The sequence below is a fragment of the Candida pseudojiufengensis genome (assembly GCF_024610245.1).
Source record: "Candida pseudojiufengensis strain CBS 10847 chromosome Unknown scaffold27, whole genome shotgun sequence".
Lineage (NCBI taxonomy): Eukaryota > Fungi > Ascomycota > Pichiomycetes > Serinales > Debaryomycetaceae > Lodderomyces > Lodderomyces pseudojiufengensis.
The window spans coordinates 37350-61029 of NW_026261542.1; the positions used below are offsets into that span (position 1 = coordinate 37350).

A 23680-nucleotide genomic window follows, 5' to 3' on the forward strand; every position below is an offset into this window, starting at 1 on the left:
CATCAGACTCATTCTACAGAATTATATCATAGAGGTTTTGTTCGATATAAATAAGAATAATCAGATTACGTAATAACACTAAATTAAGTTTCAATCATTTAGATAACTATTGATCATATAGTCGAATTTTCATTCGGCAAGATCAATCGTCAAAGATGACAAAAGAAAATAAATAGACTTCTTCAAGTGTTAAGGTTAATGAAATTTTGAATACAGGAAAGGAAGATTCGAATATAATGGAGAAACGAGATTCAACACCTAATCCAGGAAAAACTACAAGGTTCGTCAGACATCAACGAAAATGAATCCAACTTATCAAAGAGGACTTTGCGAGATTTGTTGCATTTTTAAAAGATGCTTGGTTTCGAGAAAGTTTTTATGTCAATTCAAAAACAAAATCAAAAGACCAGAAAGATGGAAGAAACAACTCAATCAGACGTTCAAAATTCTTAAAGATCAACTCCATCCTACTATTTCCCCCCAGTAGTATATGTGGTCTGATCTTCCATTACCCATAGGATGATAATTTTGATGAATTTACCAATTTGAATTTGAATAAATTTAATGCTTATCTAAATTTAACCACTTGATCTTGATATGGTTCTTTCTGATTGGAATAAGATAATGTAAAAACTTGATCTTACTCAAATTTTTGCATTACCTTATTCCAATCCGAAAGAACTAGAATCAACTTCATGAAAATCAGAAAAGAGATGCGAAGAAAAGATAAAGAGTCCAGCAAAAATATTAAAGAAAATCTGCAAACAACCTCAAATGAAATGGTTGAAAGTATAACAAGCAGTTACGGGATTAGTAATTCGGTGAATAAGTACTAAATGTACTTTGAAAGGTATATAAAGTACTTGTTCACTGAATTATTAATTCCTTGATTACTTGTTATCTGACCATTTCTCTTTTTACGGAGCTTTAATATAAAGAGAAACTTCAAGTATCTCTAACTCTCTACAAATTCAAATTTATAAAATTATTATTATTATTATTATTATTATTAAAATTCTATTAATGTTATTACAAATACGTATAATAGCATATATATATAAATATGTATGTATGATAAAAATTTATTATTATGCTTAGTTGAATAAAAATAAATTAGCTTTAATACTTCATCAATTCTTCTTGAATGACTAGTAAATTTGATTAGCTAATTAAAATATTTCCATTTGTATCAAACTTTTAACGAAGTAAAGTCCTGCTTTATTGATGAAAACAAGAAACAAAGATTCTATAGCTTTGAAAATTATATTGTATTAAAACTGTGTAAGTTGTAATGTAGTGAATTAATGAATGCAATTGATTTATTTGTATATATAATTATATTAAAAAACCTCAAAACCCCAAAATATCATAGTGATATATCTAAAACTAAAGCAACATTATCAACAACAGGTTTAGCTAAATCTTCTAAAAATGGTAATAAATCTAATAATTCATTATCATGAGTATCACTAAACCATGAACTTATTGGTATTGAATGTTGAGGATGAAATAAATAAGAAGCAGGTGAATTATCAATAATAATAATATCTTTTAAAGGTCTACCAATTTGTGATAAATTTTTTATAAAATTTCCTTGATAATTATAACAAGAATCTCTAAATAATCTATGATGTATAGAATTATTAAAATCTAATTTATTTAATAATGGATCTCCATATTTTGAAACTGAAGCAGTAAATACAACAACTTCATATAATTTTCCAACTTTTTGTAAAAATTCATCAACTCCTGGTCTTTTTATAACATAAACATGATGAATTTGATTATCTATTTCAACTGGTATTACAAAATCTGCTGTTCTTAAATATTTAAATGATGAATGTACTAAAGTTTCATCTAAATCTAATATAAGACATTTTTTATTTGAAAATTTTGAAGATTTAAAACCTAATAATGATCCTGTTTCTTCATCATGTGCTTGACCTGTTTGTAATCTTGTTAAATCTAATGATGATGTGTTGGAGTGTAAATCATCGTTTTCATTATTATTATTATCACCATAATATTCATCTACATCTGTATCTATATCTTCTATCGGTGGTTGTGGTTGATTTGGTGTTGGTAATGGTTGTTCATTTGGACTTGCTTGTGCTATTATATCTCCAACATTTGTGGGGTTGTTACTGTTGTGGCTGATGTTGTTAGTGTTGTTACTGTTGTGAATGTTCACTTCATGAGACGGTACGTTCTGTGAAGATTTTGGTGTATGATTATTTGATTCTTCATTTGTATTTGTTATTGTATCTGTTTCATTAATAGAATTATCATCATCTAAATCTTTCTTTGTATGATTATGATTCTTCCGACTTTTAAAATTTTCAGATTGATTTATTTCATTTGAGGAAAGTATTTGATCTGGATTTGGGTTTAAAGGTTGTGTTTGAATCTGTTTATTCACGTTATTATTGTTATTATTTTTAGTGGTTGATATATTTGAATTTGTTGAAGATGATGATGGATTTTTTGAACTTGAACCATTTGGTATTTGTTTATTATTTTGTGCTTGTCTTGATGAAGGTCTATCTTGATGTGTTGATGATGATTTAGATTGTTGTTGTTGTTGATTTTGATGTTGTTGCTGCATTTTATCTTCATTATCATCTGTTGTATCAGAACAGCAAAACAATGATAATACTCCCATACTTTTTGGTGGTGAATATATCAAAAGTCCAATTGAATGGGTTTATGGTTTAATGACGCGTTTTGATGGAGGTTTTTAAATGTTAAATTGGTTGTCAAATTATGTAAAAATTTCTGGTTATTATTATTATTTGTTTTTTTTTTCTTTTGATTGTTTGAACAAAATTTTATTTGGTGATAAAAATTATCACTAAAATTTAAATAATTCTATTGAAGTGTTCTTGTATCTTGTGAAATGGATGATGTATACTTATGACTGATTGATAGCTTCTAAAGGTATGTCTTTTGTTATATCATTTAGTTTAATTAAGTAAAGTAAATATAATAAAACGTTGATATTAAAGTGTTTTTTCTCTTTCTCTTTTTTTCATATGTCAAAATCTCTTTTTCTTTCGTATCGTTGAGTAAAAGAGTAATTGAAGTGTATACCTTAAAAGAGTAAAGTTAAAAGATATTTGTTATTGGTATTAAGTTTTGATTCAAGTAAAAGTTGATGAAGAGATTGTTATAATGTTATAAATAGGTTCAAAAGGTATGAACATCCAAAGAATAGATTAACACTGTCTTATTAGTGTGTACAAGTATTAGTTAAGAAAGTACTGTATAAAAAATAATCCTGATTAATTAAACTCCCTTTCATAACAGGATTATACTGGTTAAAATCAAAATAGAGTTAATATACAAATTTTAGTTTCAGCAGGTCTAATCCTATTTTCAAAAGATATCAATTTTATTGGTTGCTTTTCAAATAATTTAATTATCAAATTCTTCAATTTTACTATTCTTCGACACGCTAATCGGGCAAATTACGTACCAAGTTATTAGTATTGGAACGAAACCTTTCTTGGCTCTGATCATCCTCAATTAAAATTGGTTATTCAGTGTGATATTCTTTCATCTTAGTTGGATGGTTAATTATACCCTTAGTCGAAAATTAAGTTTCGTATTTTCTACCAAATTCGAATAATCTCGTATATTTTTAATATGAAAACCATTTTAAATAAACTATCCGATTTGATCCTTTTCAACAAATCAATTTACTCAGAATAGAAACTAGGCATCAGATTAGTTCACTCTGATGTTTGGTTCATTGAATATTTTAATAACTCTTAGGTGTATCAAATTATGAGCTAACCATTTCACTTTATTATTCTACAAGTTGTATAAATCTTAATCTACTTACCTTTTTTTGCTACACAATGGCTTCCGATCTAAGTGGATTTTAGTAGTTATAAATGAATGCCATTGATTTCATGATTAAAACTCTCTTTCAATGAGAAATTATCATACTTTGTGGTAATAAAACACCTATTAAAAGGTGTAATCATAGATCAACCAGCCATTTAAATCTAAATTTGCTGCAAAAAAAATTGTTAAGTAAAGAACGAGAAATTAAATTAAATAAAAATCCCTTAAATTACAACCAAAAAAAAAATTAATTCAAATTTAACAGGACGTGTTTCATTAGATCTATAGCCTACAACTTATTCTATCCATAGTACATCGGCACATTGGACCAACTACATCTCCATTCTTTGATTTGAAGTATCTACCACTACATTCACAATTGCTATAAATTCTTCCATTCATTCATTTGTTGTTGCTAAAAGTCACGTATCACATAAAAGCCAATCTTAAATCATGTCAAATCCATTTTTAGTACCTCAAACTCCACCAAGATTCAAATCAAACAATAATAATAAAGTATCATTTGATAATGATAGTCATATTGATAATAATCAAAAACATATGAATAATTATGAAACTCCAAATAGACCAAATAAATCAATTTTATTAACTCCTTCAACAATAAGTAAGAACAATAATCATAAAACTTCTATATTTGATCAACCATCACATTTACATCCACATTCACATTCACATATAAGGAGGAAATCTAATTCATCAAATTATAACAAATCATCATTTCCATTTACACCAAAAACTCCACAAAAATCACCTACGAAGTCTCAAAATCAATATCAAACGTCTACATCAAATCATCATATATATAATAGGAAAAAAAACTTAAATGATATATTCTTAGAATCATCATCTAATACAACTAGTTCATCATCTAATGCTGCATTACTAACTCCTAGCAAGAATGAAAAATTATCATTTGGTTTATTTTTACCATCACCTTCTACAGTTGGTAAAGGTAGAAATTATAATTCTATTAATAAAAATTTAAATCATAGTCCTATATTATTTGATAAAAAGAAGATTGAAGAATTGAAGAATTTGAAACCTTCATATTATGAAGAAGAGGAAGATATTGATGTAGAAACAGAGGATGAAATACTAAAAGAAGAAGAACAAGATGACCCAGCAGAATTGAAAATACCATCGACTCCTAAAAAACAATTAATAGATGATATAAAAGTAAAAGAATGGCATGGAAAACTGTTTAATAATAAATTTTTAGATGATGAAGATGATGAAACTTCAATAATGACTTTAGAAGATACAAAAAAAATCCCCAAAATAAAGTTAATAAATCCATTTTTAGAAGATGATAATGAGAATAATGATAGAAAATTCACTAGTGGGGTCCATCTCAATGATCAACATTCATCTAAACAAAAAGACATAAATTATAATACTCATATGGAATTAATTGATAAACAAGGTAATAAAAAAATTATAAAATTATCAAAAAATCAATTAAAATATAAACCAAAAAAATTAAATTTTGAAAATATTTAAAAATATTATATATTAATCGATACTGATAATTCTAGAGCCTAGATAGTAACATGAATTTAAAAGTCCAAATTGTATTAGCAACCTAAAGATATTTCAAAAAGTTGGAAGAACCAAGTTTGCCGAAATCAGATTTAAAGAATTTAAGAGTAGTTCCAAGATTGTTAATGGGAAAGTTATTTTATGTTGGACTGGATTTCAATAATTTGTATCAATGGGGAGCTGCAATTGTCATTCGAATCATACAAAAAAGGACGATTGGGAATTACCAAAGATCAGGGTCTTTATGCGCAATGAGATTGAAATATGGTTAGAAAGCGGAAGTCAAATAATAAGAAGAAAATACTAAATATTATTTTATTAATTTTGGGCGTGAAATTTGGACATGTAATATACATATCGGTACTATTTCTGGAAAAAAGTACATCTTAATTCAAGTCCATCACGAATTCGAGAATTTAAATCAAAAATGGACAATTTAAATTTAAATTAAACTTTATAGATAATGCATTTATTTTATTGCAGTATATGAATTTATATTCATTTCCTTGGTGTTGTATAACTAAATACTCTTTTTTTCCAATTCTTTAAACCCCATAGTTATGTCGATACAAGTAAACTTGAAACACATCAAAACTTTTGAAAGAGAATTTTGAAAAAGTTAAGAGAATTGACACGATGAATATACCAACAGAATATTCAGAAAGATTTGTATGATCAATTTGGTGCAATATCACCAAAATTGAAATACTCACTTGGTAGTGTACAATCCCACTAGCCAAGCTCTCATCATATATAACGTCAAATTAATGCCATGAAAATTTGCACCAAACATATTGGTTTTATTTCTTTTCTTTTCTTTTATGCTTACCGCCTGAATTAAGAACTATGTCTTTCTCTCAACAAATTTTTACTAGTTCCGATTGGAGTATTCGCATAAAAAATATCACTCTTGGTTTGAACTCCGCTCTAAAAATCTCAGCCTCACTTGGAATGGATTAATTCCCTAATTAAGATTCTCTCTTTCTTTCTCTCTTTTCTTCTCTCTTAACACAAATAAATTTATTCCTATCCAATCATTCAATTAATATTAAATTTATAATCAAATTACATATATATATATACAAAAAACTAATAACAACAAGTTACCATTACCATTCATCTGTATCAAGAATTAGAAGACCAATCAGACTATACTAGTTAGAAACAAATTGAATCATTCAATTTTCAACAGCAGGAAAAGAATTTAAAAGTTTGAAATAGATATCACCAATTTTAATATTTTTCTACGGTACAAAAGGCAACCAACCACATTTTCATTACTTTAGCCTACTTACTTCCATCAAAACAAGTCATTTTCAGATAAAACTTGTATAGAATCAATTTAACTCCTTAGATCATCACCAATCTCATCAATTAAAGTCTTCAATCAATTACTCGATCATATCTTTTTTCATAATTATCCGAAAAATCATCAATAAAAAGAATAAACTATATCTCATTTAATAATTTCAAAATCTTATCATATGAATATCTAAAATAACAATCAATTTATGTCAGACTTTTAGCTTTTGAATATCAACACTTTGACTTTTATTCACTTCTTTTCTATCAATAGAAAATCAAGATACATCAATAATCCGTACAAGGGATTTCCTCAAAGTAACAAGCCACATACATTAATATTCATTTTTAAATTAATTCACTAAATCATTTGATTAATCACGTTTCTCAACAATCTTAATATATAATCACATAATATCCGAAAAAATGCCAGATAAACATAAATTAAAATTATTTTCAAAACATCATAAACATCATAATAATGATGGAAATGAATTATCACCATCAACTTCAAATCATTCAACAGGTAGGAAATTTCTAGGTTTTAATATTGGTAAACATGATTCAATGGAAAGTTTAAATAGTCCAACTGGAACAAATTCACCAGATACTTTACATCAACAACTACAACAACAACAACTTAGTAATAATAATAATAATTTAACATCACATCAACATAATAAATCAACTACTGCATCACCAAGTTCATCTACAACTCCCATAATTCATAGTCCTGTTGCTGGTCTACCTCAAGAAGATCATAATCAATCTTTACTACATCCAGATGATCAACCTTTAAAAAAACCATCTGGTTCAATGGTTGAATTAAAAAGATTTTTTAAACCTACAAAAAAATTATCAAATCAAAAAGCAACAAATGGACAATATTCAAATCATTTACATTCACCTCCACCTATTGCATCAAATAATTTAACAATTCAACAACAACAGGTACAGATACAACAGCAACAACAACAACAACAACAACAACATTCAGGTCCATCAAGTAATGCACCATCTAGAGAACATTCAAGTACATCATTAGCCAATATGATTAATCAAACATCAACTCAATTATTACAAAATGCATCACATTCAACAAATAATAATCGAGATCCTTTCACTGATGATAATTCACCATTAGTTAAAAAATATGGTAAAATTGGTAAAGAATTAGGTAGTGGAGCAGGTGGTTCAGTAAAATTAATAACAAGACCTTCAGATCAAAAAACTTTTGCAGTAAAAGAATTTAGAGCAAGAAGATCAACTGAAACTTTAAAAGATTATACAAGAAAATGTACTGCTGAATATTGTATTGGATCAACTTTAAAACATCCAAATATTATAAAAACTATTGATATAATTCATGAAAATAATAGATATTTTGAAATTATGGAATATGCTCCAATAGATTTTTTTGCAGTTGTAATGAGTGGAGAAATGTCAAGAGCTGAAATAAATTGTTGCCTCAAGCAAATTTTAGAAGGTGTTAATTATTTACATAGTTTAGGTTTAGCTCATAGAGATTTAAAATTAGATAATTGTGTTATTACAATGGATGGTATATTGAAAATTATAGATTTTGGATCAGCAGTTATTTTTAAATATCCTTATGATCAATTTGGTAATTCAAAAGATAGTATACATCCATGTCATGGTATTGTTGGAAGTGATCCATATTTAGCTCCTGAAGTGTTGAAATCGCCCAATTCTTATAATCCTCAACCTGTTGATTTATGGTCAATTGCTATAATTTATTGTTGTATGACTTTAAAAAGATTTCCTTGGAAAATCCCCAATGCTGAAAAAGATAATAGTTTTAAATTATATTGTATGCCAGATGATAATTTTCATGATTATTATTTAAGTAATGAATGTCATAAATTATTATTACAACAAAGAAAATTAAAAAATATGATTGTTAGATCAAATAAAAAGAAAAGAATGATTGAAGAAAATGAATTGGAAGATATAGAAAAATCTGAAACTAATAATACAAATAATAATGAAATTGAAGAAAATTCTGAAATACAAAAAATAGATTCAAAAAATGAAAAATTAATGGAAATCGAAATATTAAATGAAGAACAAGAAACTGAAATTTTAATACAATTAAAAGATATAGATCAAAAATTAGAATTTTATGAAACTAAAAAAAATGATTTAAAAAATCAATTTTTAGAACAAAGAAAAAATGATTCATCATATCTCAAGCAATTTGCTCAACAACAACAACAAGAAGAAGAAGAAAGAGAAAGACAACGAAAACAAGAACAACAAGATCAACAAGACAACACAACAGACAAGGAACAAACAACCACCACCACTAAAAAGAAATCATCTCATCATAAACAAATTCATGGACCTTATAGATTAATGAGATTATTACCTCATGCATCAAGACCAATAATAAATAAAATGTTACAAATAGATCCTAAAAAAAGAGCTTCATTAGATGAAATAATGAATGATGAATGGATAAAAGATATTCAATGTTGTACTTTAAAAAGAATTACAAGAAGTATTGATAATATAGGAGCAAATTTTGATGAAGATGATGAAGAAATATTGGTAAAGGGAATTCCACCACATGATCATACTGTTGTTTTGGAATAGAAGTTAAAGGAAGAAGTCTAATTTTAATTAGTTTAATGACGTTTTTGAATGAATATAATAGAAATTTAATGATGATTTTTTCAAATTATTCTATGTAGAGCATATCAATGATGCGCTTTGGCTCTCGTATTTTTTCTAAAGCGGAACTCGAATAAACATTGCGCACAAAATAGTTCAGATTCAACAATCTTAGCTGTAGATATACATACAACCTAGATCTCAATTAAGTCATAAAATAATCACCGAACAAAAGAAACAACCACTTACCTTCAAAAAATGCCAAAACCAATTCCACCTCATTTAAATCCAATACGATTGAAAACCAATCTTAAAATGTCAATATCAAAATTAAAATTTATTCAAGATAAAAAAATTGCAATAACAAAACAACAAAGAAGACAATTAGCAGAATTATTAAAACAACAAAAAGAATCATCTGCCAAAATAAGAGTTGAAAATATTATTCGAGATGATATATATATTGAACTTTTGGAAATTTTAGAATTATATTGTGAATTATTATTAGCAAGAATTAATTTAATCTTGGATAAGCCCATAATTGATAAATCTTTATTTGAATCAATTAGTTCTATAATTTATTCAGCTCAGTCTACAGAATTAAAAGAATTAACTTTAATCAAAGATATTCTTGTACTAAAATTCAATAATACCACGGAACCTATAAATAAAGAATTTTTTGAAAATTTAAATAATTATGTTCCAGATAAAATTAAAAGAAAATGTGAAATTGATCCTCCAAGTGATGAATTAGTTAATTGTTATTTAATTGAAATTGCTTTAGCTTATAATGTTCCTTATTCAGGATTAAAAAATATAAAATTAGATGATGACGAGGAAAATGGAAATGATATCACCAAAAAAGATGATGATAATAATAGTGATGATGGTGAAGGAGGAAATGGTACTAAGGAAAAAATTAAAGATATTGAATCCCCGCTAGCGGAATTAGCTGATAAACCTAGTGTTTCTAATAGTACAAAATCTAAGGTTGAACAACCAATTAAGCAACAAAATGATTTTGATGCATTAGCTGCAAGATTTGCTGCTTTGAAGAAAACACCAAAATAATATACTCACTGAATTCTTTCACTAAGAAAAGAAAATTAAAGGACTTTTTGAAATCAATTCGATAGGAGCTCATAATATGAATCGTAATCCTTTTTATTTTGGAAATTTACTTCATCCTATTGTTTTCAATTATAGAATTGATCATTGGATAAAATTTTACTTTCCAAATTAACGGATTATTTGTAGTTATTTGATACCTTCAAGAGAAAGATTAAAGTTAAGAGTCTTATTCTGACTTATAGAGGCTTGTAAGAGCATCAAATGTACTGAATCAGTCACTCATGCTTGGCTGAATATAACTTTCAACCTACTGGAATAGACAAAGACTAGACGTTGTAAAGACACGGTAAAATCTAGGTACATAATTGTTTATTCATATCTAGTTCTATATATCTCAATTCCAAATACCCTAGGTTCAAACTTTTTTTACATAACTTGTCGGAAACATACCTTTTACTCCATTTAATTCTCCTTCAGTCCATCCATTACCTTCCGTATCATCTTGAACCAATATTATTCTATCACCTGCATGTATAGTCAATTCATCATCTCCATCTGCTTGATAATCATAAAGAGCTTCTAAATATTGAACTCTTTTTGCTCCTCTTTTTGGTGCTACTGTTGGTGGTGCCAGTTTTTTGGGAGTAGTAGTAGTAGGTGTAACTTGTTTAATAATTTCTATATATGATGTTGGAACTAATCCTTGACCTTGTGAACTTTTAACTAATGTCCAACCTGATCCATCATCTAATTCTATTACTGCTATTTCTTCACCAGATGTTATACCTGTTTCATCTGCACTTGTAGGGGAATATTCATATAATGCTCTAGCAATTGAACCTCCATCTCCACCACCTGTTCTTGAACTAAATGTTGATGTCGTGGTTTTGTTTCTTCTTAGGTTAAAAATCCCACTATGAACTGAATTATTTGTTTTAACCGTATGTAGTGATTGATTATCATCATAATTTTGTGTTTCTCCGTTTTTAGGATGGGTTTTCTTTTTCAAAAATCCAAATCTAGATTTTTTCTGAGTGACAGGAGTTGTATAACTTAAATCTTTATCACCAGCAAAATTTTGAATTATTTCTATTTCAACTTCATTTTTAACTCTATTAGTATCTTCTTTCATAAATTTACTTAATAACGTCAATGAATTTTGTAAACCTCCATCAAATTTTAATGTAATGTTTTCTTCGGTCTGTTTCCTTTGATTCGTACTTTCTTCTAGTGATTGTTTAACGTCAAGACATGCATTTTCTAATCTATTATAATCATTTGTGGCTGAGTTTAATCTCCTTCTTAATTCAGTAAGTTCTGGTTCTTTAATAATTAAACTTTCATCATCATGCCAAAAGGAACAAGGTATAAAATAAAAATCTTGAGGTTCGGCCCAATTAATCGTATTATGTTTTATAAACATTGCAATATCTAATTTTGGATTATTTTTATCAATTGTTTTGTCTATTGTATGAAGGCTTTCTTTTATACGATCCAACAGATTTCTCTCTATGATATTTGCATTTCTTAATAATTTATTCAATAATGATACTCTATCTTCATTTAATTCTTGTAAATAATCTAGTATTTCAGGTATATCTTGATAATAATATTTATCTTTTAACCTATTTGCTATATTAATTTTTATTAGATAGGCATTTTTCCCATTATTCATTTCCACTTCTTTTTCTTCAAATTTCCTTTGATGTTTATCACTAGGTGCTTTTTGATTTTTATCTCTTGCAGTTTCTGCAGCTTGACATAACGTGTTGTAATGCTTGTTAGACTTATTTACTTCTTCTTCAATTCCCTTCTTTTCACTGACAAGGTAATCATGAATCAGTGAAATTTGTCTTTCTATCCTTTCACATTTTCCTTTTAAACTAACCAAATTATCTCCAACTTTCATTGTTAATTCATGACTAAATTTGGATTTCTCTTCGGCAATTGCCTCTGTTTGTGTTAAAACTTCAGTCCATAAAACAACAGATGCACTCTCTAGTGATCCTGGTGTAATTTGAGGTTCATCACCAACTGATAAATTTGATGATACTTTAGCCTTTTTTTCAAAATATCTTTTGGTTAATTCTTTTAATTTATTTGAATATTCTTTTTCAATTTGTGCCCTCTCTCTATAAAATTGGTCTATATCACTTAAAAAATTGATCCCATTATTGATCCAGTTAGAAGTAGCTTTGTAAGAATCCTTCAACTCATTACCAATTGATAGCTGTTCAAGTGACATTTCTTTGTCAAAGTTGAGTTTTATATTTCAACTCCGTAATTGATTTGAGTATGGAAAAATAAAAATTACATTGATCTTACAATAGACTATGCAATTAAAGAGATATTGATAACACATTCAACTATCTAAGTACTACAAATGTCAAGACGACATCGACTACTTGAATTAGCGAAGAATACAAGGGACAATTATGTACCGAGAATATCTACATCTGTCAATTCGTTAGCTACAAATGCATCAAGAGTATTCATAAACAATCCGGATGTATACGATGAAGATGGAAATTTAATACTACCTAAGGATACTACGATACAATTATACCCAACATACACACGACAACAAAGAGATAAATATTTAGTAGATGTTTCTGGATTAGTCTTTGCTCCAGGTGCTCCAAATAGGAAAAATAGACTCATTATGTCTGCCATAAATAAAGTTATCAAAGAAAAAGACAATTTTGTAGCAGAACAAGAGATAGTTGAGTTAGAGAATGATAACAAGTTCAATCAAGAAGTATTTAATGCAAGTAGGGGACAAGATTCCGATACAGAATCAATTTCTTCTAGTGATTCGAATAGATCAAGTATCCTTAATCAAAGTTATAATGGTACTAATTCTCCTATAATACAAGATAGAATTAAAGAAAGATTAGCTGGATTTTTAGCCAAGTCAGTAGCCAATGCCCATTTAAAAATATCAATTGGATCAGAAAACAGCAATGAGAAGAATATAACGGAGCATGAAATCATTTCGGATAAAAGTGGAAATTTTGAAACCACAATTGAAGTAAATTATAAACCATCGATAATTATTGCAAGATCAGTAGTCGATGAAACAATTTTCAAAATTGGTGAAGTTATGATTATTCCAAACTCAGGTCTTGGGATCATAAGTGATATTGATGATACAATAAAACATACTGGAATCACCGGTAGTAGAAAAATAATAATGAAAAATTTATTGACAGGTACAATTGATAGCTGGTCTATCAAAAACATCATAAATTGGTATAAAAATTTGTATTCCAAGGACGTTAATTTTTTTTATGTTAGTAATTCACCTTGGCAATTATTTGATTGTATATATGAATACATTGATGCATCAAAACTACCTCATGGCTCAATACATTTGAAAAAATATTTCGGTAATATAATGTCAATAATTTTGGAACCGTCACAATCAAGGAAAAGAAAGACATTGCATAAAATATTGACTGATTTTCCAGATAAAAAATTCATATGCATTGGGGATTCAGGAGAAGTTGATCTAGAAGCTTATGTTGATTTAGCAGTGGATTTTCCTAATCAAGTGTCCAAAATTTACATTCGAGTGGTGAGTCAGTCTTTGTCTGATATGGATGATAATTCCATCTTGGATCAAATAAGATATTTGATTGACACGTGGAAATTGAAGAAATCTGAGGCTTCGAGGTATCAAAATATACCAAAGCCATCAACACCGCCTCGAGAGGAAACCCCCGATTTAATAGATTTATCAGATCCTCCACCGGCTAGGAAATTTACTCCAATAAAACCAGCCAAACCATCAAATTTAAAAGGAAATGCAATTGACAAAACGGTTATACCGATAAATCACCAACATCCACCAACATCATCAAATGTAGCATCAGATGGAAGTCCTATAAACGGTGAATCAGAAGTTGCACCACCTCCTTTACCCCAAAGAAAAAGAACATATGATGAGGAAGATCAAGAATTTGCAAGTATTTTTGATACTCAAGGTTTTAAAGATTTAGAGATTTATGATAGAAAAGGTTCACAATGGATTAGAAGAATTATAGAAGCTTTACTAATGTTAAGAAACACAAATACAACTTTGGAAATTTTTATGGATGACGATAATGAATTCTTTAAAAAGAGTTGTGATTATGTGAAAGAACTAAATAAATAGAAATTTTGACTAATTGTTATGATCGAATGTGTTCTGTTGTGTAACTCTTTTATTGTAACTAAGTACCGTTGTTCTCGACACTGCCATTGGTATCATCACCGTCATTATGCGTTCCATTCGACTCTCCATTTTCATCTATATGAGTCTGACCTTCAATATTATTTTGCTTTTCTTCTTCGGCTTGGTAGTACTCTTGTACATTATCTCCATCACCATAGTCCTTAAATGTTTCAGTACTATCATCCGGTAGACTACTTTTGAACTGTGATAAATCCCAAGATTCGTCTCCGTCATCTTCTTCTGTGTAATATTTGTTTGAAAATTTCTCTAATATCACTTGTCTGCCTGTTAATGGTCTTCTACCAGATTTCTTTTCATCTTCTTGTTTTTGATTTTCTTTCTTTAGTTTTTGATCTATTTTCCATTTTTTAAATGTATCCATATTTATTGGTGTGAAAGAAGTTTTATCTAATTTGCTTCTCTCTAATTCTAAGAACTCTTCTAGTGTTATTTTTGGTTCATTTTCTGCCGCTAGTTTCTCAAGTCTTTTTTGTTCTTTAGTTTTCAATACGAATCCTGGAGGTAATGAATGTTTATATTTACACTCGTTACCACCATTCGGACAAACCCAAAACCATCCATATTTCCCATTCTCTACTGCATCAATAAAATATTTACAAACTTTATCAGTAGTAGTTTTAGGGTTACCATGTTTTGATAAAATGACACTTCTTAATTTATCCTCATCCCAAGTATCCATAGTATCTTGTTCCTTTTCATCTCTGGCATCTGTGTATAAATCTTTTTTCACATCTTTTCTTCCTACATTTGGATCATGACTAAATTTACATTTATTTCCTTTAGTACAAACGCCTTGTTTGAAAAATTCACAAAATATTGATTTAGGATCCACTCCAAATGGTACTTTTTGTTGTTGTATTCCGAATAATTTGGCAGCTTCTCTTTTGGCTTCCTCTGCTGCTTTCTTCTCTTCTGCTTTACGCTTTGCTTCTGCTTCTTTCCTTTTTGCTAATCCTCCATCTACACCTGCTTGTAATTGATTTATCTGTTGTTGTACTTTCTTTGACTTGTTTTTATTTTTCATACCAAATGCCTTGTCTTCCGCAGACTTAGCCTTAGCTTTGGCCTTGTTCTTGTCAGATGGCTGTCCTTGTTTTTTCTTTGGTGGCATTCTCGTGTAGATGTCTTGTGATGATTGAGAGTCTTTGAATCAGATTGAAATTTTTTTTAATGGCCCTTTTTTTCTTTTTTCAAGCTAACAATTTCGTTTGAGCAACCAAATGACGTAAGAGAAGAACATACGGCTGAAGCAGAGAATGTTTTTGTCATCATAAAATTCATAAATTTGATAAAATGATACATCGGTCTACTTACTTCTTTTTTGATCTCTTCTTTGATACAAGACGAATTCCATTATCAGGAGCAACTGTTGGTGTAGCTGTTGAATTTGTATTTGTCGCGTCACCTATAACGTTTGAAAAAGATGGTTTATTTGAAATCAACGGAGTCTTGAAAGATGTTGGCATTGATATTGTGGATGGTGTTTGATGAGGAGTCTTTTGATTTTCAAAACCCACTGAATTAACTGTCATTGGTGTTGATATATCTCTTGGTTTCAAAGTTTTACTTCTGAATGGTATATATGATCTTCTAGTGGAAACAGCAGGCGATGGTTCGTTCTCTCCTATATATTCCAACAAGTTGTTCCTAAATGATGGTGTTGATGTTAAAGTTTTATTTAAAATAGCTGAAACTTTCTTGTCGTAAGTATTTGGAGCACTTTCAATGGGAGTTTGCGAATACGATGGTACTTTGCTATGTCTCAATTCAGATGCTGAATGTATTGCAGTATTTCTTTTCTTAGCCTTCTCCGTAGTAGTAAAAAAACTATCAAAGTCGTCTAGGGCTGCCCACATATTACTTAATAATACTTCTGGTTCCTCCACACTCATTGATATTGTGTCTTGTGTATCTTGTGGTGCATTTGGACTATAATAATCTTCCATGTGGAATTGAATTTCTTCATCATGATCATCTTGTTGTTCCTTATCTTGTTCTTCATCAACAACTGGTATACAAGTTGAAAATACTGCATGAACATTATTCCTCGTGCTTGCAGATGTTACTGCTGGCATGGGAATAGACCAACCACTTTCTTCCGGTATTCCAAACAATGTAGCAGTATTCTCATATTCCTTTTTGACAGCAGTATTACCAAGACTCATTCTTAAAATATCTTTATCTAATTGAGAACCAGAAATGATATCAGCCTCATCTAATACCTCCAATGCAGAATCAGCAAAATTCGTTAATAGTAAACGCAATAACGGTGAAATTAAGTCAGCTCCCAAACCAATAAATTCTTCTTTCCTGAAGTCGATATGAGGAATTATAGCCTTTAAAAACACCAACACTTGCTTTCTGAAAAATTCAGTGGTATTTGATAGCATTTTCAATAATGAGATTAAAACCATTACTTCATATTCGGGAAAAAATAATGATTGAATTGTTGTAACAGTTTGAATTAAAAAGTCTTTTTTGGATCTGAATTTATTTTTGGATAATGAGACTAAAATTTTAGCCAAAGCTGGTTTATTAGAAGCTTCAGCTAGTTTACTAATACCAACAGCAGTGGTTTCAATTTCCGGTGTAATTGTATTATTTTCTAAAGCATCCAAAAATCTAGGCATGTTCGCAATTAAAGCTATGATGATTCTGGAATCACCAGTTCCAACAATTTGAGAGTCTTTTAATCTCAATAAAGTATCAATAAAATTTAATGTTGGTTCCCATGAAGTAGATGATCTCAATCCAACTGTAACAATTTGTTGTAATCCTTCAAATTTACCTTCCCATTTTGGTGGAAATGTTGATATTAAACAATTAATAGTATCCTGAGCATTCAAATCAATTTTCAGAATAAATTTATTCATCGTTGATAAGACTTCAATAAATTCTTGTTCATGAATTGTACTCAAACAAGCGACACTGGACCAAAATAATTGTGGATAATCAATTAATTTTTGAGAATCTAATTCAGCAGCAATAGCATTCAAAGTCATTAAAATTTGCATTGCAAATCCTTGAATATCTGCAGTTTCATCAGAAATAGTGTTTGATAACCTATGAAACATTGCTTTCAAAATATTTAAATCCAAAAATGATATAAGAACTCTAAAGATTTGAAATGATCTACAAGCACTGTGTCTGACCGCGCATGTTGTACCCCAAGTTAATGCGATTCTACTCCAGTCATCTTGTAAAGTTGGAGCGATATTGTTGAATATATGAAGTATGTTTCTGACCAACATAATCATTTTGTTTGGAGTTCTAGCACCTTTCTTATCGTTATTTAAATCATCATACACCCAAAGGGATTCACCTGTTTTATCACGCAATAAACTTATAATTTCTTTAGCTTTGGGTTCACTTATTGCTAATGAATGGATTAAATGTATCAATAATCTACTAGCTTGCTCTCTAACAATTACTAAATAATGATCCAATAATGTCAATGCAATATGTAATAATAAGGGCAATTTTTGTAGTATGAAATCATTCTTGCTATTGATCAAATCAACTAGAAATATCATTGATATTTGTCCCATCGAAAATGCTGCATCCTTCTCACAATGTAACGTAGTTAAATCTGCCACATATGGAAAACTTTTAGTTAAATTAAGTTTAATGGATTGTGGTTGTGGAGGAATCATCATTTTAGGTTGTAAATTTTTGATTAATTTTTCAACGACGTACAATTTCTCAGGATGTGAAAATGCTAAATAATCTATAACTTGTCTTGATTTGGAAACAAACAATGTATTTCTACTATCTAAACAAGTTTTTAAAATATAGTCAACAATGATATCAAAATTTTCTTTTGTTCCAAGTGCAATCCACATGGCTTCCAATTCTGTGGAGCTATTCGTCTCATATTTTATCGATATCTCAAATAAGTTATTTAAAATCATATTTGATGTTGCCTCTAATTGATTTGGTTCCTTGTATTTCAAAGCTATGTTTTTTAAAATAGTAACCATAATGATGGACAATGTTTTTCTAGAATTTTCATCAACAAAATTGAAAAAATTGAACAAAATTGATAATCTGATATGCGAGGTTTCAGCATCAGAGTTTAGGGATTCTGATAATTTAGCCAATGCTTTTCTTCTCATTGTCAAACTTTCTCCGCATATGTCTTCCACAAAGTCTTCAAGATCACCTTCAACAAATAAACTGCTCAATAAAGTAATAGCAGATTGTCTGACATCGAAATTTTGATTACCACATAATAAACATCCTAAAACAACCAATTCGTCTAATAATTTTTTTTCAACTTTAGGCTTTTTCACTAATACATCCACATATGTACAAAAGTAGATCGGCATGGATTTTTTGGATGTACAGCATTGTCTTATGGTGGATGATTGAATATCTGTGTTGTCGAAATTGTTTGTCAATAAATTTCTTAAAGCATATTTCCCAATTTCATTCACTTTATCATTATCTGATTCCAATAATGATTGAATCCAATTCAATAAAACAGGGACGTCAAATGAAACAACCACCAAATCTTCAATGTTTTGTTTGATTTCTCCAGAACATAATATAGCCATACAACTTAATGCTGAATTTTGTAATTTCTTCTTTTCAAATTCCAATAATGCTATCGCTGATGCCGAGTCTTTTTGTTGTTGATTTATGTTTTTTGTTATAATCGCGTAACGCTCTTCTGAAACTCCAGCAGAATCACCATAGCCACACCATTCTTTCAAATAATTGAAACATGATATTCTTGCTTCGAATGGTAACCATTTGTCCAATAAGGTTTTATCTCTAAGGCCTAAAAATACATTTTCTAAAAAGACACAAAAATATCTTCTCAATCTTTGAAAGTCTATATCTATTTGCACAGAACTGATAGTTAAAAATGTCTTGACATTTTTCACCACTGATACTAGATTTGCTATAATTGTATCATCATCATAAATCATTTCATTGGATTTGAATTTACCTGTCAAATTCATTAATATATGAACAATTTCAATCCTAAATCTATCTTCTGCGAAATCTCTTTTTCTTATGTCGGTATTCCATTCATTGATCGCTGATGGTATATTCTCTAAAAAGGTTTTGAAAATATTGATGTTTATTTGACTCAATCCAACTATTACTGCTTCTCTTACCATTAATTGTTGAGATTTTAGTAAAGGTAGAACCATTCTAAAAATAGATTTTGCACTTGTAATTTTCTGATGTTGAATGAACATTTGTAATGATTTTTTTCTACCATGAGTAGGTTGTGAAGGGAAAGATATTTTTTGTTCATTCGTGGCAGTTAATGATGTGCATGCAAATATAAGATACAATCTCCATTGATTTACCAACACTTCTGGTGCAACATTGAATGAAGATTTTGATGCAAATATTGACGAAGTATTAAGTTTGTGACTATCCGAGTACTCCAAAATTAGTTCATACATTTGAACTAGACTTACACATACAATATTTCTGCACATAGCAACAGGCATAGGACACTTTTCAAACAAAATCTCTAATATTTTCGGGTATAATCTAAACCAAATGGTCGAATCAATTCCATGATCAGATTCAATGAGTTTGATTAAAATTTTTTTATCATTTTTTATTTTAGTCAACCTTTGACGTTCAGGTAAGCTTACTTCTTTCTTATACGGTTTGATTAAGTCATGAAAGTCTATTCCTTCAAGAACATGTATAATTCTTGTACCTACATCTGCAGCAAATTTGGAAGAACTTCTCGAATGCTTTTTTGGTGATGGATTTTCATTAATGGTGTCGTCGTTAGTTAAATTATAAATAGCTTGATCAAATTTATCAACTATACGTAGTATGTTAACACCACACGTTCTGACTTGAGAATCCTGAGAACAAATGAAAAATAAACCGTTACCCTCAACTTCCTCCACCAGGTTTATTATTGTTTTCCACTCTAATTCATCACTGGGTTTTGATCTTGTGACCAAATTCGATAAATCTTGGTTTTTATGATTTATTTGATATAACTCATTCAAAACATCTTTATTCATTAATTCATCATCTTGAGCCAATGGATTAGATACATCTGGTTTTTCAAGTTGAAACAGTTCATACCAAGTCTCAAGCAAATCAGTATATAATTTAAGTAATTTTATAAAACTTGGTGAGTTCAAATAAGTGGAATCATAAGTGGAGCTCGTTTTCTCAGACAATTGAAATGCAAATTTTGCAAAAATGGTTAATAATGTTGTGGGATTTTTCTTTTTCGATAATCTTTTCAATGCATTCATACAAGCGTTTTGGATCAACTCATTTTCGTGAATGGCATTTTTAGCAAGCAATTCGACAATTTGTTTGAATCCACCTTGAGACTCGTTAAAAGCTATTGTGAATGGTATGGAGTTTATTAAGTCAGCAAATAATTCTAAATGTAATGCTTTCGATGATGTTGTATCCGAGCCAAAATGAAAACCAAAAGATGATTGTGATTTTGCTGAACCTGATGAGGAGGACTTGCTTTCAATCATTGTAGAACCGTATTGTGCATCTAATAGCTTTAGTAATAGTCCGAAATTTTTACTTAATTCTTCATGTAAGGTAATATTGGTACTATTTTTAGCGACATATTGAAAATCACCAATTTCCTCTTCATTCATATTTTGATCAAAAATATCCACATAAGGGAATTTTGGTTTTTCTTCTTTTTCAAATTCTGATAGTAAAGCTAAGTATGATCTTACTACTAGGATCATCTTTTCTGGTTGTAAAGTATCTAGACTACCATTAAATCCTTGTCTCATCAACTTCGTTAACAAATGTTCTAACGTGTAGTTCAAATGGTTGAATCCAATAATTTGTATCATCTTGGTGAGTGCATGAATTAATTGAGGATCAGCAGTTAACCATTGACCCTTTTTTGGTAAATTGAAAAAAATCAAATTGAAAAGATCATCTAATCTTTTAACTGTTAAATTTAAAGAATCTGGAATTCTGTTGAAATAGACCCATAATAATCGAGTAATGCATAAAATATAGACTGTTTTGTCTTGTACATCCACCTTAGGTTTCAATTTGAATGAATTCGATTCAATGATTGAAAACCATACAGACGAAAATAAATCTTTTCGAGAAACCGATAATGTAGCAGTTATCACGTTTAATAAATGTGCCCAACCAGGATAGGGAACTGACATCGCTTTGTTGTAGATCTTTTCTATACCTTCATTCCAGCCTGGATCATTTGCTTCTGCTGTCAAATTATTAGCTAATGGTAATATTAAGTTGGCAATCGAATCACAATATGCATAAAGGATCGATTCATTTGTTGTCCTCTCGAAAAATTTTGCCAAGATTTGGATGAACTCTTTACTGTCTTCAAATAACTCTGGCGGATAATGATTTAGTTTTAAATATTGCATCCCTGATATTAATAGATATAGCTTCGGTTCATCCTCTTGTTTAATGTTTTGAGGTAATTTTTCTAAATCAAAAATAAATCTATCGCTTACACTCAAAAACCTCTTTTCAGACATAATTCCTAGTAATTGGGCAAACAAATTCCAATTAGCTGCACGAATGATTGACTGGCTTGTGCTAGCAGGGTCAGTTGTCTTTAATTGAGTATAAACAATTTCTTCCAATTTGTCACCTAGATCTTCACCCATTACCTCAGATGATGTTTGCTTAACAACTTCTATTAAAACTCGACATAGAATGTATATTGACACTAATGATTTTTTTTCTGCGTTGACAGCTGTTTGTTTAGCATTCGAAACCTGAATTTCTAGTAATTGTTTCCTTTTAAATTCATTGGTAGTTTCAATGGATGAAGCTGCAGATGCACTTGATTGATTTCGTCTGTGAGCCATTTTAGATAAACTTTTACTTCTCATTAAACTTAGACTTCGTTTTGCTGATGTTGCAGATTGAGCCGGTGATGCTCCGTTAGCATGATCATTTGAAGTTGCAATATTATTTGACTTTGCAAATTGTAAAGCTTTATCCACTTCCATAGCTGCCATTGTAGCAACTTCACTTTTAGATTTTCTCCAAAACATTACACTATCAATCACTGGTTTTGGTTTTCTTCTAGCAATGTATCCTAAAGAAGCAACAATCTTATCAAATTGTGGATCAGCTCCTTCTGCAAAAATTTTAAACAATGCTGATTCATTGTTGTTAGGATAATTTAAAAAAATATTCAATTTCCTTTCAGCATGACGTACAAATTGTGTAAAGATTATATGCAATGTATATTCCGCAGGTGTTTTGAAATCAGTCGCTAGATTTTTTCTGGAAATTCCAGTATGATCAATTGCTAGTACGTTTTGTAATGATAAAGATGATAATGGAGGTGGTAATTGAGGCGAAGGTTCTGTATGATCATAATTTGGAAGTATTGACATTGGTGATGCAAGCAGTTGGTTCAAAGATAATTTGGTCTTGATTTGTTGTTGAGTTTGCAGATCCCCATTCTGTTGTTGATAATCCTGTGGTGGCAATTGTGGATAGATTTGATGATTTTGTTGTTGGTCTGGTTGTTGATTTAGTCGTTGGTTTTGTAGTTGTTGAGGTGGATCTTGTAGTTTAAAAGTTGTCTTATGTTCTTTTAAATCATTTGGTAGGAAAGACAAACCAACAGTATAGTCAATATGTTGCGGAGCTATATCATTTTCTGCATCAAATGATAAACCTGAATGGTTTACGTCTTGCATTTCTGGTTCATGATCAATCGATATATTTGGATCTGATAATTTATGTATGTCTATTGAGTTTGATAATAAATCTGATGAGGAATTATTGGATGTGATAACAGTATTATTATATATTCCATTACTTAAATTATTGTTATTATGAAATTGATTAAATGATTTATCTGGTTGTGACTTTATATATAGATCGTTCAAGTCAGGTATTTCGATCATATCATTAAAATCGATCTGTTGGAGTTGCTATTGTGAAATTTATTCATAAAATAGTGTAACTGCTTTAGGCTGATTTCTATTCTTGAACTTCTGTTATGAATACTCTAGATAGTCTTGATAATATTATATAAGGTTATTGATCTCA

General features: G+C 29.4%; 8 protein-coding genes across 8 annotated transcripts; 4 read left to right on the forward strand and 4 right to left on the reverse strand. All coding sequences in view use genetic code 12, as the record gives it.

Annotated features, from left to right (window-relative positions):
- Positions 1–1366: 1366 nt before the first annotated feature.
- Positions 1367–2662, reverse strand: KGF55_005303 (phosphatase; the record flags this gene model as incomplete). The annotated part of the gene is made up of 1 exon (XM_051760302.1): positions 1367–2662. The coding sequence occupies one exon, from the start codon at positions 2660–2662 to the stop codon at positions 1367–1369; it is 1296 nt and encodes a 431-aa protein (XP_051611963.1).
- A 1640-nt stretch (positions 2663–4302) lies between these two features.
- Positions 4303–5370, forward strand: SOL1 (Sol1p; the record flags this gene model as incomplete). Its single annotated transcript, XM_051760303.1, has 1 exon — positions 4303–5370. One exon carries the CDS (start codon positions 4303–4305, stop codon positions 5368–5370), a length of 1068 nt encoding a protein of 355 aa, XP_051611964.1.
- Positions 5371–7137: 1767 nt separating this feature from the next.
- HRK1 (putative serine/threonine protein kinase) lies at positions 7138–9327 on the forward strand (the record flags this gene model as incomplete). Its single annotated transcript, XM_051760304.1, has 1 exon — positions 7138–9327. One exon carries the CDS (start codon positions 7138–7140, stop codon positions 9325–9327), a length of 2190 nt encoding a protein of 729 aa, XP_051611965.1.
- Positions 9328–9603: 276 nt separating this feature from the next.
- Positions 9604–10416, forward strand: IST1 (Ist1p; the record flags this gene model as incomplete). The annotated part of the gene is made up of 1 exon (XM_051760305.1): positions 9604–10416. One exon carries the CDS (start codon positions 9604–9606, stop codon positions 10414–10416), a length of 813 nt encoding a protein of 270 aa, XP_051611966.1.
- Positions 10417–10831: 415 nt separating this feature from the next.
- On the reverse strand, positions 10832–12661 carry BZZ1 (Bzz1p; the record flags this gene model as incomplete). The annotated part of the gene is made up of 1 exon (XM_051760307.1): positions 10832–12661. The coding sequence occupies one exon, from the start codon at positions 12659–12661 to the stop codon at positions 10832–10834; it is 1830 nt and encodes a 609-aa protein (XP_051611967.1).
- A 138-nt stretch (positions 12662–12799) lies between these two features.
- KGF55_005308 (phosphatidate phosphatase) lies at positions 12800–14572 on the forward strand (the record flags this gene model as incomplete). The annotated part of the gene is made up of 1 exon (XM_051760308.1): positions 12800–14572. The coding sequence occupies one exon, from the start codon at positions 12800–12802 to the stop codon at positions 14570–14572; it is 1773 nt and encodes a 590-aa protein (XP_051611968.1).
- Positions 14573–14630: 58 nt separating this feature from the next.
- Positions 14631–15764, reverse strand: KGF55_005309 (uncharacterized protein; the record flags this gene model as incomplete). The annotated part of the gene is made up of 1 exon (XM_051760309.1): positions 14631–15764. The coding sequence occupies one exon, from the start codon at positions 15762–15764 to the stop codon at positions 14631–14633; it is 1134 nt and encodes a 377-aa protein (XP_051611969.1).
- A 199-nt stretch (positions 15765–15963) lies between these two features.
- On the reverse strand, positions 15964–23535 carry CAS4 (Cas4p; the record flags this gene model as incomplete). Its single annotated transcript, XM_051760310.1, has 1 exon — positions 15964–23535. The coding sequence occupies one exon, from the start codon at positions 23533–23535 to the stop codon at positions 15964–15966; it is 7572 nt and encodes a 2523-aa protein (XP_051611970.1).
- Between the last annotated feature and the right edge of the window lie 145 nt (positions 23536–23680).